Source organism: Colletotrichum gloeosporioides (assembly GCF_011800055.1).
Source record: "Colletotrichum gloeosporioides strain Lc1 chromosome Unknown consensus_74, whole genome shotgun sequence".
NCBI classification, from domain to species: Eukaryota; Fungi; Ascomycota; class Sordariomycetes; order Glomerellales; family Glomerellaceae; genus Colletotrichum; species Colletotrichum gloeosporioides.
The window spans coordinates 256,427-274,151 of NW_025544719.1; the positions used below are offsets into that span (position 1 = coordinate 256,427).

Here is a 17,725-nt window from a genome sequence, read left to right on the forward strand (position 1 = left end):
GTGGCTCCGTTTCTCGCAAAGATCCGGGCTTTGGATCTTTCTTGCCTCGGTGCCTGAGAAGCGTCCTATTCGGTGGAGAGTGGTTCGACCTCGTCTGCGTCGCTAATATGAACAAAGTGCTGGCTTTAGACAAGAAGGCCGAGTAGGATATGTCAGAGATAGGGGAAGCCAAAAAAAAAGAAAACGAAAAAACTTCTTGGTTGCAAACAGAGGTTTAGCCGTTGTGGTTCACCCGCGCTTTCCTTTTTGTTCGGGAACGTTGCTTGCTGTTGTTTCCCTCCCATCGTTTTATTTTTTCTGCCGCTCAACGGCTCGCAGACCCAAGCGCCGGAGCTCTCGAGAAAATTCTAGTGGGGCCTAAGCTTTTAGGCGGTCAGTCCTGACCTCAGTGCAAAGGTCCGCACCGCAGTCCACTGGGCAGCTGGGCCTGACCGCCAAAAGCCCGAGTCGAATATCTATCCGCCCGCCATGTACATAGTACTCTGGGGACCCGGGATGACTTTGGCTCTCCCCCACCAGATGGATGCAACTTGAACACTGTGAGAAGAGTACTCGTGCCAGGATCGAATTATTCTGGAGCTCGACCGAGTGTCCATTTGCATGCCTACCCAGTCCCACTGTGTCCGGGCGAGTCGGGAATTCTACGGACGAAGGCAAGCGAATATTAGTGAGGGAAAAAGGCTTTGCGTCATCCTGACAAGGCCCGCAGCCGCAAGACCCATGATTGGTAATACAAGGCCTCGGAATTGAGCGGCGAAGGGGAAAAAAGAGGATCCCTCTGTCAAAACTGTGCTCGAAAAGCCGATTTAGCTCCATCTGGCAGTTGCGCCCTGCGTTGAGTAATGCCGAGGAGCAGACCGTTCGAACCCTGGGGTAAATTTGTACATAGTGACCGCAGTCATCATCTTGAGGTAAACTTACACCTTGCAAACCAACCTACGAGCCAAACCTGAATAATAACGACGACGCCGCCGCCAAATACGCAATCGAGGACGACATCGATAATTATACACACATCCACACACACAATGTCATCCTTCAGGACATCGAGGACAGCGCTCCGCGCCATTGCGCGCTCCACGAGGCAAATCAGATCCGCCCCCGCCGCGCAGCAATCGAGACATTTCGCGAGCCACCACCCCTCCAGCCTGCCCGCGACCGTATCCTCCGGCCTTCTGCAGCAGAGTCGACTACCTCGCAGCCCGACGCACCAGCACGCCCAACAAAGACAATCGCCCTTCGCCGGGCGTCAGGGCGCCGTCCGCACAATCTTCATACAGACGGAGTCGACCCCGAATCCGGACGCCATCAAGTTCCTCCCGAACCACCGCATCCTCCCCGAGACGATCTCGAGCCCCTTCATCGAGTACATGAACCCGCGCTCGACAATCGCCCCGCCGTACCCCTCCCCGCTGGCCGCCCAGTTGATGAACATTGACGGCGTCACCTCCGTCTTCTACGGGGCCGACTTCATCACGGTGACTAAGGCCGCCGATGCCAACTGGGCACACATCCGTCCCGAGATCTTTGCGCTCATCACCGAGGCCATCACCTCGGGCCAGACGATCGTCAACGTCGCGGAAAAGAAGGACGGCGCCGCGGCGCCCGAGGCCGAGGAGGAGGACAGTCTCGCGTACGACGAGAACGACAGCGAGGTGGTCGGCATGATCAAGGAGTTGCTCGAAACGAGGATACGACCTGCGATTCAGGAGGACGGTGGCGATATTGACTTCCGTGGCTTCACCGACGAGGGCGTCGTTTTGCTGAAGCTTCGCGGTGCCTGCCGCACGTGCGACTCCAGTACCGCCACCCTGAAGAACGGCATCGAGAGTATGCTGATGCACTACGTGAGAATCCCATAGCCCTGTGCCTGTCCGGCTCTTTGTGCTAATCCTTATGGTTAGATTGAGGAAGTCAAGGGTGTCGAGCAGATCATGGACGAGGAAGAAGAGGTTGCCCTCAAGGAGTTTGCCAAGTTTGAAGAGAAGCTCAAGGCGCAAAAGGGCGTCGAGGCCATCGCCTAAGAGCTGGGAATAGAGCCCTTGCGCGATTATGACTTTGAGAAGAGACGGGAAAAAAGGAGTTTGGGGGCGTGGTATGGATTCTGTAGAAAATGCTGTATCATTACATCCTCAGGACTCACCAGGCCAAAGACAAGGCCGGTGACCGAGGCAATACCCATCACATCGCTGTTCATCACAGCCTCGTCTACGTCGCCCGGACAGCCTCGCCGTCGCCAGTGGCATGCTTCACGCAAGGCGTCACCGCTTCGGCTGGTGGCCAGTGTCTATGTGATCAGGCTCGCGATGGCTCGTGTTCGGCTGCAAATCGAGCGAGCCTCGCCAACTCGCCAACTATGCAACTTATGCTTTTCATCAGATAGACTCATGTTCCAGGGCGAGACCGGTCCAAGTGCGTGCCAGCCTATGCGCGGGGTGCACGAGATCCCCCGGGCCGGCGCTGGCCAGATGAAGAGCCAGACAACGTCCGTAAACAAGGCGGGAGAAGATCGTCATAATTCCTACAGACATGAGCGTTCGAGACCGTCTTCGTCTTCACGACTGTCAGGGTTGGCGGAGGGTTTTTTGTTCTTCAATGTTGATTGGGCTCTCTTGTCCAGCCAAGGGTTGTGCAGCGGATCAGGGCGGGGAGCCGGGGTAGCTGGTCGCCGTGCAGGAACCCCTCAAGTGAGAGTGAACCCCTCAATCCGCTCGGGTGAAGAGGGTGGGCGGGCGTCCATCCCCACGCTTTTCGCCGTATTGCAGAGTCGCAACCGCCGAGCGGAGTGCACTCCTTGCCCTCTCTCGCCTACGTCGTCGTAAGGCCACCACCCATCGAGCAAAGCAGGCCTACGATCCGTTCCACGACACGGCCACGTCCGGCTTGTTTCCCACCCTTCTTGTCCTCGCATCTGTGGACGAGGGGAAATGAACCCACTTGGGGGCAACTTGCTTTTCCCCCTCGGTCAAGTTTAGCTTCCTTGACTTCCGCTGATCTTGTGCCGCATCTCCTCATCATCATGCCAGCCATTCCGGGTACATGCCTGTCCCGTCTCCGCACCGAATACAACTGGATGCTTTCTGACAAGCAACCGTCACGTCCTGAGCAAGCTTTGTTCCAAAGACGACAATGTGAACAGAGGCCGTCCGAGCAAGAAGGCTTGCAGGGCATAGAGGATGAGGGGCTCCCGGCGCAGCAGAAAGATGTGGTGGTGCTGGCGAACTGACCCTGGGCGCCTTAGGATGTTAGTTGCGCTAGCGCGCGTTGAGAGGGTCGCTTTGTAACTTATCAAAGTATCGCTTGCCGTAAGTGAGCCTTGGGTTGAACTGATCTTCTCGCGTCCAGCGAGAGTAAGCATGGATGCTGTTGGTCAACGGCTGGCGCTGCTTGAGCATTTCTGGTGGTTTTCTCACCCGTTAGAGCAGCTAGAGCCAAGGTTGAGTTTAATGACGAGATGAGAATCCGGGGTAAAGCCCCTGGCTGACATTTGACTTTCGCCCTCCATCGGCTCGGGGGTATGTCGATCTGGGCTGCGGTGCGGTACGTCGCGTTTCGGTTCCCTACATTACATCCATTCGACGGTGAGCCGGTCTCAGGGGACGATGCCATTGTTGATGGATGCAATTAAGATGTAGCGGTTAATTCGACCTCCAAGTTATCTCTCAGAGCTTCGCATTGTTCAGATCAGAAGCGGCAGTATTGCTCGCTCCAGTCCCGGGTAGGAAAAGTCCAACCTAGATAGGCTAGCCAGCTTGCACATACAGATACATCAGCGCATCGGTATGCAGGAATCCAGGGTTGCATGTATCTCTTCAGCGCACGTTCGCCAAACACGTCGGTTGCCGGCAGTGCGCTCTCACGCGGACCTCGACGTTATACCTTCATTCGACATATCGTCCCTCCCAAACGTGTTATATGCCACAAGTCTGGATGATGCCACAGTGAGGTCAGTGAAGAAGGAGACCCCATTGAGAAGGGCTTCTGCAGAATGAAGGAGGTTAGGTGGAGAACGGCGCGCGTGACATGCTGCTGCAGCCCGTCTGCTCCACGGATCCTTACCCCTCTTGGTCTCGGAGAGCTGCCGTGTACCCAGACCCTCAACACCAAACCTTGTGCCAGCGTCTGCACATGCATGTTCGCCTGTTGTGGCTGGTCCTTTCGACGTCACGGATGCCTCTACCCAGTTCCATTGCTTTTCCTCAGTAAGGCGTTTGCCGGAGTAGCTGAGGCGTGTGTTGACGGCTGCAAATCCTGCTACTGCTGGGATTGAATTGACCTTTCAATTAATCTTGCGGCTTGTAAGAAAAAGACGCAGTCGATTAGCAAGGCCGCCATATAAGCTATGGAACGAACCATTGCAGAGAGGGACAGACGTCCTCGTGTGCTGGAGCTGGAACACACGGACATTCGAGGAACATGGATTCGATGCGGGGTGTTGGATGAAAGCCGGTGACCAGCTGCAGATTCCCGAACACAGTCGCAACCCCCCAACGGCAGAAACAATACACTTGCAAGGAGAGGCCCTGCAAGACTGGACCGGAGCTCCTGTTCTCGCTGATAGGGCACGATGGCGGCGTGTGCGTCATGTAGCGTTCAAGAAACAAACGTGTTTGGATCGAGACGGCGTCTCACGTACGTCCGCGGCCAGAGCGATGTGAAGTGAGCGGGGGGGAGAGACCCTACAACGGCGGGTCTGCATGGCTGCACATAGGACGGAACATGGAAACGAGGAACGGGTCGAGTGAAAGTCGCGAATTGCGACGATGATACCTTGTCGATTGTTTGCACAATGCCACCGCTGACCGAGGTGGACTTGGCCCAGCGTTAATCGGGGGGCAAAAGGCAGCTAAGGTTGGAGGATCGGCGATGGGCGAATGGGCTCCGCCTGTTACAGCCGCATTTGGGTCAGATGCCCACTCCATGCTGGGAGGCTGAGGGAAAGCATGCAAGAACAGAGCTGCGAGACTGACGGCATCGTCGGGCCCATCCCATAGGGGTTTCATCCAGTGATGGCCCTATTCGATCTCGTGTTGGCCAACTTTTGGTCGTTTCCCAGCCGGGGCCACAGTCAGACTGTTTATTTGGCGCGCGGGGCTTGGCCGTGGGTCACTCACTATCAAGTATCTTTGTAAACGTCCTGAATCCGGTAGGAGGCAGATGTCGGAGCACGGAAGTCGTGTAGGTAAGCTTCATCGGTGAAGGCCGCACCGGCAGCAGATGGAGGGGTGGTGAAGAGCTTGGGGTGCATGGCTGCAGCATCCAGACATGTCGATCGCAGCAACCTTGTACGGCGTAGTACACAAGCATCTTATGGCATGGGCTCAGAAACAGACGTGGTTGAGATGCCGGGGTCTCGTTGTAATCGGAAGAATCTTATGCGAGTTTCCCAATCAATTGATTGAAAGCTGCTGGGACACTGAATTAGTATCCGTCGCCCGGCCAAAAAAAGAAGTTCGGGTCTCTTTTCCGGGCTTGATTGAGAACGGAACAAAGCTGGAATCTGAAGATAGTGAGAGTTGAAGAGCAGGACACGGATCACTTGTCGCGGAAGATCAACCGTACCCAAAAGATGCAACTGTCCAGGGCAGACAATGTGCAGTGAAGTCGATGAAGAAGAGCACCGTACCTAAGATGAGGTAACCCTGAAAAAAATCCGGTTGGCAGATTGGGGAACCTTGGGGGCAGTTTGCTCGCCATGGCCAGAATCTCAGTGGGTTTTTCCTTTCGTCTGGCCTCCTTCTGGCTCTGTTTCCCCGCTTCTTTCTCTCTTGGTCTAGAATCTTAGATGTGTCGAGGCAGCTCCCAGTTCCTCCCTCCATGAGGAACAAAGAGGACGTGGACGGGGGTCGGGGAGGGGCTAACATGATTGGCGCATCAGAGATGGACGGCCCCACTAGCCAGCACCCCTGACCAGCCCAGCCCAGCCTAGCTTGGCTCTGACTGGCAGTGGCACAGGACATGAAGCGGGTCTTTACCTGGAGAAAAGTGTGGGGAATCGGAACGATGCTGAGTGGTACGTACCTGCCTGCTCGAAGGTGTGGTTAGCGCGACTCCATCACGCAGGGTGGACACCTTGCTTGCACTGTATGGACACCAACCGACTGAGTAACGCCCATCGTTATTTTTCCTTCTTTCTGAACAGCAGGCGTCAGGGCCCAGGGCAGAAGGGTACCTTAGCCTCAGCTTGTCCGAGATCCGTCTTCTCAACCGTCCCGTCTGCTCCTGGGCAACCTGTCCTTCTGTCAACTTCTTGTGCTTCATGTATTAATGGCACGTTGCTCATTGGTCCATCAGAGAGGCTTCAACCTGAGTTGTCGAATTCCCTGGCAGCCGCGGAAGCTGGGTGCATTACACCACTTCAAGCTCCTCTGGGCTCCAGCGGCAGTCTTGGACGACTTGCTTCCCTTCTTTTTCCTTGTCTCTTGAGCCTGGCCTGCCTACTATGGCTCTCATCGCTAGCTGGCCCCCTTGAAGAGGGGTTTTTGATGTTCCATGTCGCCTCTCTCTCTCTCTCTCTCTCTCTCTCTCTCTCTCTCTCTCTGTTTCTGTCTCGCTTTCTGGTGCACACCCTCCCGCAGTCCAGCTTGAGCCATAGAGCGGCGTTTGACAAGGAGGGGGGAACCATCCAGCAGCACACTCATTGCCAACCTTGCCGTAAGTGACCTAGCTGCCGTACCCTCAGCGAGATGCATGCTTCATGTTTCCCCGGACGTTCTTACAGCTTACGGACCGCAACCTGGCAAACTCATCCAATCCTTGGGCCGGAAACTGGATATCATGTTGTCTGAAGATTTGGCCACCGGTCTAGTCTCTAGAACATTTCGCTTTGCTCGATCTCAACGGGTTCCAGGGATTCCAAGTGGTCCGGTCTTCCAGATTAGCCGGGCAGTCAGTCTGTGGTTGCGGTGTCTGTGTCTTCAGACAGCGGTCGTGTCGATTTTACGACTGCCGTTGGTCTGCTCCTCCGCGTCAACCGAATCCCGTGTCTTGTTGCAGGCAGAGCAATACAGTCTCCTTGCCAGATGAAATGCCCTCCTCCAATGAACGTAGGTGATCCTTGTCGGTACCTGAGGGTCGCAGGTATCATTCTCTGCACGGCAGCCCGGCCTGCATCGCCAGTCCCCTCATTCAGGACCATGTCTGCTACTCTTCATCCTCCAAGTCTCCTCACCACCTTGGCCAGGTAGTCGCAGATGCAGACGCCCATGCTTGACAACCTTCCCCTGCCTTGCTTTGCCTACGACGTGAGGTGAGTTGCGTACATCGACACCTCAACCTACCTAAGAACGTTGCAAATGCTTAGCTGGAGCTTGCCTACGCTCTCTCTCTCTCTCTCTCTCTCTCTTTATGGATGTCTGGTGTGTGCGTTAGTGTGTGCGTACGTGCGTGTGTCTATGTAGGTAGCTACGCCAAGTAGTGCTTTCGTGCTTCCTACGAATACCCTACCCCGTCCCGTCTTCGCTCGCCAGCATATCCATCCGTTTCCTTTTTCTTTTTCTCCTCGGTTCTCCGCCATCTCCATCTCGAAGCATCGCCGTTGTGTGTCGTGCTTCATCGTTCCGACGCGTTCCCACTCTCCCGTACGATGATCAACTGGGACCTGCCCACTTGTCCTCTCCACCGATATTAGTCGATTCGATCCACTGCCCGCGTCCGCCCGCCGCACATTCCCGTCCCTGACAATCTGCCTACCAGACCCAACTCCCGTGCCACCTTGCCCTGCCCGGATCCCTAACCTACCTAGGTACCTACCTAGGCCAGCCTGGGCAGACTCGTGCGCCTGTAGTGTGCTCTGCGAGTGGTATTCGTACAGTGCGCATGGTGTCCGTGGCTTGAAGCGAAGCGTAGCGCAGTGCAGTGCAGTGCATACGGCAACGCACACAGACAGACAACCGACAGACGCCTCTTGTCGGATTGCTGTGCCTTCTTCTCTATCCAGTCAGTCAGTCTCGACTCTCTCTCCAAGCAGGTGCCCAAGACAAGTCTTCCCCTTCACCTTAGCTCCATCTCACCTTATTTTGCTCAGTCTCTGTGCGCCGTCTTTTCCCCCATCGACGTACGAAAACCTGCGAACACCTACCTCAGGAACCCGGCCCTGGCTGACCTCGTTTCCTGACGGCATCTTCCATTCCCGCAGTCCCAACCCATCCATCCGCTGAGCGTCTCGCCCCTCCTCCACTCCACGTTTGTCTCCCATCCTTTCCCGCCTTAGCCACCCACCACTTTGCCTGACGCCGCAACGTACCTGAACCTGACCTGACCTCTTCGGCGCTTGTGTCGTCAGGTAGGTAGCTTCAATACGTTCCAGATTGCCACCTACACTACCTAGGTACATGCATACCTATAAACCGCAGTACTTTGATCTTACCCTACCTTACTTGCCTCCATACCTACAGGCTACATACATACATACTACCCTTCCTTACCTTAGTAGGTGCCAACAACCCTGTACCGGGACGCTTCCACCTCACTGCACACCTACCTAGTCCAGTCCCATTTTACTTACCTACCTGGTACCTACCTGCCCCCATACCTCCTGCCTTACCTTACTTCGTACCTACCCGTCCCGTAGCTACGCACCAGCCACTTGGACAAGCTCTGGTCTCGTGTCGCAACGTCTTCTCCTCCCCCGCTTCCGTCGACGTACTACAACCTCTTCCCATCGCCTTCTCAAACCACTCCAACTCTCTTCTCGTCCGTTCCCCTTCTCCTCACAAGCTGCTGCTCTCCCTCCTTCCTCCATCAAGGACCACCACTTCAAGGATCGAGGGCGCCGTCCCAAGCCTTTTTTTTCTCCCTTCTACATCTCTAACACACATCTCGCCATCTCCTACCGCATCCCGCCTTGCGATCACTACTCTACGCGCCTGCCATGGGATGCGCGTAGCTCCTGTCGCATTACCTCGCTCTCGACCAACGACACCGCACCGCATCTCCATTCTAGACGGCAACCGCGCACTCGCGCTCGCTCCCTACACGGTACCTTTGGGCTCCCGGCGACCTTGCGCTGCGCAACAATCCCGTCAGACAAAACGTTATATTTCCTTTCGGCACTTGGGTTCTGGGTTAGACGAACTGGTTTAGACGACATTGGCGATTCTTTTCGGTTCCCATTTCGCGCGCGCCATAATCATCTTCTATCTCTTTCCCGTCGAGTCGCATCTCGCCCAAACCAGACCGTTCACTCTTGAGAGGCCTGCCATCTCCTAGGACACGCCCGTTTTCTCGCTCCCTGCACCTACATCTGCAGCTGCGTTGGCCCACTGCCACATCGTCAGAACTGCTGCTGCTGCTGCTGCTGCCTCCATCTCGCCTCGGCCAGGCTCCCAACTCGACTGCGCCCACGACCGACACACAACGCAACATCCCGCGTCACTGTTGCCGCTTCAATCTCATTGATTCATCATCCACGTCTCTCAATATCTAGAAGTTGCGTCTTTTGATACCCCGCCGATAGATCTACCCAAGTTCCTGCTGTCTGGTACGTAACTGCTTTCAATCTTCTGCTGTGCGAATCACACATTCCATGTCGCAAGGCTGCTGCTGCTGCCAGGCGGTAAATCCTCCGAGAGACCGGGCTCACTGCTCTCGTTGGTCCAACAGCTGCGCGGCGCCATCGTCTGTCTGACTTGACGGTCTTGTCTATTCTCGCGCGTGTCACCAGCTCCACCTCGGCTCAGCCCATCGTTGAACGAGTAGCTAAAGAGGCTCGTTTGGGGACTCAGCATTTTTTTGTCATTCAGTCACCTTGGCCTTCTAGCCTCTGAATGACTCTTGCTCGGACCTCGTGGCGCATACCAATTGCCCTATGCCAGTGGCTGCCAGCTTGGACCCCTCGAGAGCTGAGCCGCAGCTCCCGTGACACCCCAAGCTGCTTGCGGCGAAACTCGTCTCTTTCATCTTGCCTCACAGCGCTTGCCTTTTAACGTTTAATGACATAGCTGCTAACACAAATTCTAGGCTCATTCGGCCTTGACCGCCTTTCATCCTTGTTCTACTACTTCCGGCCGAAACAGGGTCCTCTCATCATCTCACTGAACTCATTCTTTCGTTTGAAGATATTGTTCTTCTGACACTCACATAGCAGGTGGTTTGACTGCCATTTCTTTCGACGAGAAAGCTGTTGTCCGAGTTGGTTTCAGGGTCCGGGTCTCACTTGACTAAAGCAGTAGGACAATGAGCTCTGGAGGGAGTGCTAACCCCGCCAAACCCGGCCCGCCTTCCAAACCGGGCCAGGGCACCTTCTCGGCGGTCGCTCCAAGTAGCCACGCCATCCTTCTCGATAAGCTTAACCGTCGCTCGACTCCTGATTCCGAAGCTCTGGCGAGCTCAGACGACGAGGCCGACGCTCATCGTCAAGACCTTCCTCAGCCTGTGTCTCAACCTCAGAAACCAGTCAGGCGCGCCTCTTGGCTTAACGATACCACACAACCTCTGCCTCGGCCACGCAAGGGTTCTTTCGCCAGCAGCTCTATGTCTCCTACAGCATCCCACCCGAGCACCCCATCGGCGGAGGGCAACGCGCCTTGGGGCTCTCATTCACAGTCTTCCGGCGTCATGGGCCGAGCCCCGGTGCCAGGATCTACTTTCACTTGGGGGACTGGTATTTGGAACAACGACAGGAAGGATCCACCTTCGCGCCTGAGTGAGGTCCTGCCCTCGCCTACGTCGACGATGCCTCCTGGTTCAGCTGGAGGCTCTTTTTTCAGCGAGAGCAGCTACGGACAGACTTCGCCCGCCCCGCGAGACTCCGCCCCTAACGCTCAGATCCCGTTTGCGATTCCTCTGCACCCGACACCGAAGACTTACCGCTCCCAGTCGTATTCTGTCGGCCAGCTCGAACCCGATGCGCCGCCCGCATCCATGAGCAGCTCGACGATCCTTGGCCGTGGTCGCGCTCATGGTCACTCTGGTCTGCAGCACCGTCCCTCCCGACCCAGCATGCTGAGTGAGATGTCAAACGATGGAGGTCTGCTTGGCAAGGTCAAGGAGGTGGACGACGATGATGACGAGAGCGCAAGCGAGTCCATGCAAGGCTCCATGCATCAATCTGCCGAAGCGAAGACAATTGAGCTTCTTGCGCGTGAGAATGCCATGCTCCGGCAACAGCAACAGCAACAACAGCAACAACAACAACAGCAACAGCAACAATACCAGAACCGACTCAGGCCTAGGGCTTCAACTGGTGCCGCGTACGGGCTTGGCAACGGCTACTCTCTCCGAGAGACTGTGCCAGAGGAATCCGACTATGCTATTGACGAGCTGGACGAGGCCAACGAAGGAGCTGACTTAGCAGCTAAGAGGGCCATGGGGCGCAGGATGAGCGAGTTTGGAGTCTCCGCGTTCCGTTCACCATACGAGAATCGCAAGCTGGAAAACGTTAAGAAGGCATACTGGCATAGCTCGCTCGGATTTGGAGGGCCTGAAGGGCAGCAGAGTCGGAGACACTCATTTGCAGATATCCCGACGCGTCAAGGCTCCATCAGCTCCATCAGTGAGACCGTCACCGGGCTCGATACACCAGTGGCAGAACCGCAACAGCCCGTGGATTTCTCCGCTGCTTATGGTGAGAACCCAAATTTTCCTGTCAATACCGGTGAGTTCATCACTATGTCGCTTTGGATTTAACACGACTGACTCTGCGATATAGCATCGTATTTCACACCTGGTGGCAGCCTCCAGGCCCCCCCGGCGAGCATGTTCAGCAACCCGTTCTCCTCACCTTATCCTCAGATGCACCCAACACAGTACGGCAACCGAGCGCCCTCGCCTCATCGTAACGTCTATGCCATGTCGCAGCCGCGCCATAACCAATTACTGCACATAGTTTTGTTCAAGTGCGCCAGAGCCGATGTATTCTACATTCAGGAGGGCACCGGTCTCACGGTGAAACCAGGCGATCTCGTGATTGTCGAGGCAGATCGAGGAACTGATTTGGGAACCGTTGCGCGGGACAACGTTGACTGGCAAACTGCCAAGGAGCTGAAAGAGCACTACGCTGAGGAGCAGTACAAGTGGTTGATGATGTACTCGCAGAATGCTGCTGCCGCTCAGGACGGCACAGGCGCCGGCCTGATGGCGGCCGCAAACGGCCTCCAAGGCAGTGCTGTTGGCGGCATGGGTCCCCCGAACCAGCATCATATGCAAGAGCCGAACGCGGGGGAGCTGAAGCCGAAGCTGATCAAACGCCTTGCACAAAGCCACGAGATCCATGCCTTGCGGGACAAGGAGGGCAACGAGGCCAAGGCTAAGCGTGTTTGCATGCAGAAGGTCAAGGAGCATGGGCTCAATATGGAGATCCTCGATGCCGAGTTCCAAATGTAAGTGATTTGTACTTCTCTTTGTTGGTACAACTAACTAATCGGCCGCAGGGACTGGAAGAAGTTGACTTTTTACTACTTCGCCGACTCCTACATCAATTTCAACTCGCTCGTTACGGACTTGTTCAAGATCTACAAGACCAGGATCTGGATGTCGGCCATCAACCCGGCGTCCTTCGCCAGCCCGACTCTCGGCATTCAAGCACCGAGTGGCGTTGGCCCAGGCGCTGTCGGCGTTGGTCGTGGTTCAAACAACTCGGAAAGACGATCCAACCAGCAGCAACAGCAGCAGCAGGAACAGCAGCCTGTAGGATTCAACGGGGCTGGGCCTGCCGGCCGTGGATTCCAGAACTCGTTCACGCCTCCTTTCGGAGGGGACAGGCCCGGCCCTGGCCCTGGCTACGGCCAGCCAAACTACCCTTACTCCCACATGGGTGGTGGCTTGAGCAGCGTCCCTCGGCCTGGAAACATGCCCTACGTACCTGGGGTCATGCCTTCGCTTGACAGCTACAGCTTCCAGGGAGCGGGTGACTATCAGATGCGCACGCGTTTTGCTCCGGCCCCGGAAGGACCTGGCCCTCATGATACGGGTGCCCCAATGAACTCCCAAAATGATTGGGCGGCTGCCTTCCAGGGTCTGTCTTTGAACAGCCGCTGATGAGATTGTTTTCCCTCCGGTTGAAAGTTATCGATATTGGACGCACAACCCCCTCATTCATCTACAACTCGTTGATTCTCGCACCGAGTGTTAATCTTTTTCTTCCATTCCACTTCTTCACGCGTCGCTGCCACATCGAACCCACGCATCCGAATCTGGTTGGCATGGCCTAGGCATTATAAGCATGGCCGTGGCTGAGAGGCCCGGCGGCATTTCTCTCACTTTTGGCGTTGGAATGGTTCTCATTTTCTGCTTAAATTGTCAAAACGGCGGGACCTTTTTGTGCTTCTTTGGGAAGACAAAAGAAGGCTTAAAAAGGAAAGGAAGACATGTTGAACTACACCCCACTTTCACTCTTGTTTTGTTTGCTTGCGTTTCGCGATGCAGGGACCACGGCCTCCCCCATTCATGATGATGAGAGATTCAAGAGGAGATTGAGAGAGACTTTCACTACTACTCAGGGCACTACCGTCATAGACAGAGAGACTTTTTAGCACGAGCATGGTGTAACCTGAGAATCAAAAAAGGGACTTGTTTCTGGTTAATGGCTATGTGGGATTCTTGTACGAAAGATTTTGCTTTTCCATTGGTTTTGAGAATATAAGAATTACACAATTTGGTTGACGAGTTCGCATGAGACCTTGGAGATAGTGGCGCTGATGTTCAGGTATTAATCATGCCATCTGCGAGGGGTCACACGTGAATTGGTACACGATCTAAGGACGTTCTTACATCCTTGACATATCTATCGTCTACATAGATGTTCTTGCCTATGTTGCTTTGTCCTCCTTAATTCCTTGGCTAAGAGGTATTTCTGACATAAAGCAATGTTCAGGAAGGCAGTTGCTTCCCTGGCTGGTTACCTGCCCTCCATGACTGGGCGGCGACTTCCACTCCTTCGTTATACCAAATGAAATCGGGAAAGTGCTGCTTTGCATGACTGTCGTCACCTTCTTCCTCTATCTATCCTAACAGCAAGGTAGGTGCCACGCCTGCCGGAGAATTGCAACTTCCTCCTATCTCATGCCAATAGATGTTCGTTTTCCACATCCGACATCGCGTCCGAAAAGCAACATCTCCCATTGTTAGGATATCCAATCAACCATTCTTCTTTTGTGCGCAAATTTCGCCTCAGTGCTCGCATCCTTAAATACGTATCGGCCGGCTAGCGACGATGGAGGGAGCCATCACCGGCGCTGAAGCCAATAAGGCCTCCGAGGCTACCACGTCGTCCGAGAAAAGCAGCACGCCTGCCACAACCGACACCCTTACTACTACAACAAACAGCCTTAGCAGCCCATCGAAAGCCAGTAGCATCCCGGTGAGGAACGAGAGCCAGGATCAGAGGAGAAAGGTCAGCCTGACCAAGTACGGCAAGAACCGCACATGGAGAGGTCCAGGCAAGTTGCACGTGGTCCCCACACATGTAACCTTGATATCTGACCTGGAATAGATGGGCGGCAACAAATCAAATCAAGAGCACCGTCACGACGTGGCAGATCGAAGTATAAACTTCCCACAACCGAGTCAAACCCTCCTGTTCTTGACGAGGATTCTTCAGAGAACGCGAGTCTTGAGAAGAAGGCTGCTGGATCCGTTAAGACTAGAGCAAAGAAAAGTAAATCCCCAACTCGCAGCGCCGCGAAGGAAGCCTCCCCGCCTGAAGAGAAGCCTGTGCCAGGCGAGGACCAACCCTCGGAGCCAGAGGATGCGAAGCCCGGCTACGATGGGTGAGATTTCCAAGCCAAGACATGTTTCACCACTTGCTGATCATATTCCAAGGACAAGGAGATCCAAGCGGTTGAGTTCCTCCGGCGGCGTGAAAAAACCCGGCAGCACCAAAAAGAAAGGGCCGCGATCATCGAAGTAAACAGGAAGAAGCTTGCCTGGTGAAGTGGCTGGGCCTGACAGACGGTTGATCGCTGTTGACGGCACCTGACGGTGAACAGAGGAGGTGGAACCGATGTCCACGGAGCAGAGTACGTCGGCATTGGTTCAATATTGACATGAAGTTGGTGCAATCCTTTCAACGGGGTGTTCACCAATACTTGGAGCTTGTGGTTTTCAAACTGGGAGGGCGCAAAACTTGCATTGGTATCAGTATAAAAAGGGGTGCTGTCGATAACGAGAGTGGTAATTCGAGAACCCCTGATCTTGGGGATTGGAGGGTTGAGCATATCAGATATGAATAGCACGATAACACTGAATGGACTATGATCAGCATACCACAGCTTCTGGCAATGATAGCAGAGACAACGTCCGACGATACAAACTGAGGCGGGACACCGAGCGTCTACCTGGTGGGGTACCTGGTCTCACCGAGAAGCCCTGCTTTGCCCTGGTGCTCACCGAGCCCTGTCGGTGAGCGGGGTATGGACCCGTCTTTCTGTCCACTTCGGGACTAGTGCCTCTCGCTTGGGGCTAGCACCCACATTGTGAACTTCGAAATTTCACTGCCCGATTGAACTTTCTCTTCGTAGCCATTTTTTCCAACTCCAACCACCACCCTCACCAAAACCTCGGCAGCCGGATTTTACGTGAAAAGCTGGTTTGTTCCCCTTGCGATCCCCTCGACAGCCTGATTGACGACGGCTTTACTTTCATTCTACCATTTTCTCAATCAAACAGAGCGGCTAACCTATTGTCTCGCTGTTGCAGTCAAAATGGGTGCCCTCAAGTATGTCGAAGAGCTCCAGAAGAAGAAGCAGTCCGATGTGATGCGCTTCCTTCTGCGCGTTCGCTGCTGGGAAGTACGTTGAATCACCCAACCCGAAGATGTGGACGCCAAAGACTTTTCCCATCTCCTCTCTCCGACGACCTGTCTCTCTGTCGACTGCGCTCGATGGGATTTGGTGAAAGAATCTCGTCGAGACACAAGTCGGTCTGGGAGTGCGGGAAGTCGGGAGAGGTGTGGGACAACTTTGCGTTCCTGCTATACACTCGTTGAACTTTTTGCTGAGAGTGCATCAATATAGCTCCGTCAGTTGAACGTCATCCACCGCGCCTCGCGTCCCTCGCGCCCCGACAAGGCTCGCCGCCTCGGTTACAAGGCCAAGCAGGGCTACGTTATCTACCGTGTCCGCGTCCGCCGTGGAGGCCGCAAGAAGCCCGTCGCCAAGGGTGCCACCTTCGGTACGTTTCGTCCCTCGAAAGATGAGGATTGCCTGCAAAAGGAGGAGATGTCCGGGGACGGCAGTGAAATAGAAGAAGACAGAAGAAGTTTTTGTCTCGTCACAGACCGCTAACATGCCGCTTCACCAACAGGCAAGCCCACCAACCAGGGAGTCAACCAGCTCAAGTACCAGCGCTCCCTCGCTGCCACCGCCGAGGAGCGTGTCGGCCGCCGCTGCGCTAACCTGCGCGTCCTCAACTCCTACTGGATCAACCAGGACTCGACCTACAAGTACTACGAGGTCATCCTCGTCGACCCTCAGCACAAGGCCATCCGCACCGACCCCCGCATCAACTGGATCGTCAACCCCGTCCACAAGCACCGCGAGGCTCGCGGTCTCACCGCCACCGGCAAGAAGTCGCGCGGCCTCAACAAGGGCCACCGCTACAACAAGACCCGCGCCGGCCGCAGAAAGACCTGGAAGCGCCACAACACCCTCTCCCTCTGGCGCTACCGGTAAGCGGCTCGCCCACCATCATCGTCAACATAGGTGGCACCGCTTTGAGAAGGGCGGTCGTCGTCGTGTCGGCGCTGTTGCTGTTGCTGCTGCTACTGTTTCTACTACAACTGGGGACATTAACGACGACGACAAGAAAAAGACGGCTGGCGTACTATCGGGCCCTGCTGCCGTCAGGTGTGGTTTCTGGGTGGTATTCGGGACTGCCGCCGCGCGTTTGCGCGACGCACTTGGTATCATGCGCTGGAGTATTCTGGTCTGACCAGGGAATTTCAATTACGATACGAAAATGGAAACAGACTCTCTGAAAGAGCTTTTACATAACTTTTGGGCGGGCGTAATGATCAAAATGTGATTTTTGTGATGACACACTTCAACTCCCCGATTTCTCCCTGGTAAAGCCTTCTCTGGCTGTGGTGTGCTTCTTGTGTGTGTGCCTATGAATATTTTGTCACATACACCTTTAGAATCAGGCTTACCGGCTATGAGTGGCCTTGATATTTGCTCGCAGCCGCCTTCTCGTCCATAGTGGTTCTTTCAAGCAAAGTAGTGAAAATTTCGACCAGGGCTCCAGTAGGTGGGGGTTTTGCAAGCGGGTAACCCCCGGGCAGGCTTGATCGACAGGAGACGTACCGATATGGTGTGCACAGCACGGGAGTCTCATCTGTCCAGGGCTTCATCACGACCGGGCTGGCGGGCCAAATTAATTTGTCCACGTCTACCACACGGTTTCAGCTACATTTCCTTGCTTCGAGCCGAACTGTGAACTTCTTTCCATATGAAACTAAGACCGCATCTGCACATGCAGTGGAAGGAACCATGAAGCAGAAAAAGGGCCATTGCTTTCGTTTGCGGACGCGATACCGAATGGCAACGCAGATACACGTCTACTACCATCACATGCGACTGAAAGGTTTTGATCTTCTGTATATCAAACTGTAATTACTGGTTCTATCTTCCCAGATTATCTGTCATCTTGCAATAGAGTGGTTACCGATGGCGCTCATGAAGAAAGTTCCCCAAATCTCATATCCCTCGCGAAAGACCTTCCATACCCGGGTATTTTGTTTTCCAGTGACAAAAGAAAAAGATTCGCGACGCCGACTCCCTAGTGACCA

General features: G+C 54.8%; 4 protein-coding genes across 4 annotated transcripts; all 4 read left to right on the forward strand.

Moving 5' to 3' along the window:
* Positions 1-1,028: 1,028 nt before the first annotated feature.
* On the forward strand, positions 1,029-2,024 carry GCG54_00003436 (NifU-like protein; the record flags this gene model as incomplete). Its single annotated transcript, XM_045403509.1, has 2 exons — positions 1,029-1,847; positions 1,905-2,024. The coding sequence occupies 2 exons, from the start codon at positions 1,029-1,031 to the stop codon at positions 2,022-2,024; spliced, it is 939 nt and encodes a 312-aa protein (XP_045259697.1).
* An 8,152-nt stretch (positions 2,025-10,176) lies between these two features.
* GCG54_00003437 (uncharacterized protein) lies at positions 10,177-12,978 on the forward strand (the record flags this gene model as incomplete). The annotated part of the gene is made up of 3 exons (XM_045403510.1): positions 10,177-11,596; positions 11,651-12,320; positions 12,372-12,978. The coding sequence occupies 3 exons, from the start codon at positions 10,177-10,179 to the stop codon at positions 12,976-12,978; spliced, it is 2,697 nt and encodes an 898-aa protein (XP_045259698.1).
* Positions 12,979-14,152: 1,174 nt separating this feature from the next.
* On the forward strand, positions 14,153-14,848 carry GCG54_00003438 (uncharacterized protein; the record flags this gene model as incomplete). The annotated part of the gene is made up of 3 exons (XM_045403511.1): positions 14,153-14,372; positions 14,432-14,708; positions 14,761-14,848. The coding sequence occupies 3 exons, from the start codon at positions 14,153-14,155 to the stop codon at positions 14,846-14,848; spliced, it is 585 nt and encodes a 194-aa protein (XP_045259699.1).
* A 793-nt stretch (positions 14,849-15,641) lies between these two features.
* Positions 15,642-16,869, forward strand: GCG54_00003439 (60S ribosomal protein L15; the record flags this gene model as incomplete). The annotated part of the gene is made up of 4 exons (XM_045403512.1): positions 15,642-15,728; positions 15,963-16,110; positions 16,243-16,606; positions 16,641-16,869. The coding sequence occupies 4 exons, from the start codon at positions 15,642-15,644 to the stop codon at positions 16,867-16,869; spliced, it is 828 nt and encodes a 275-aa protein (XP_045259700.1).
* Positions 16,870-17,725: the final 856 nt, after the last annotated feature.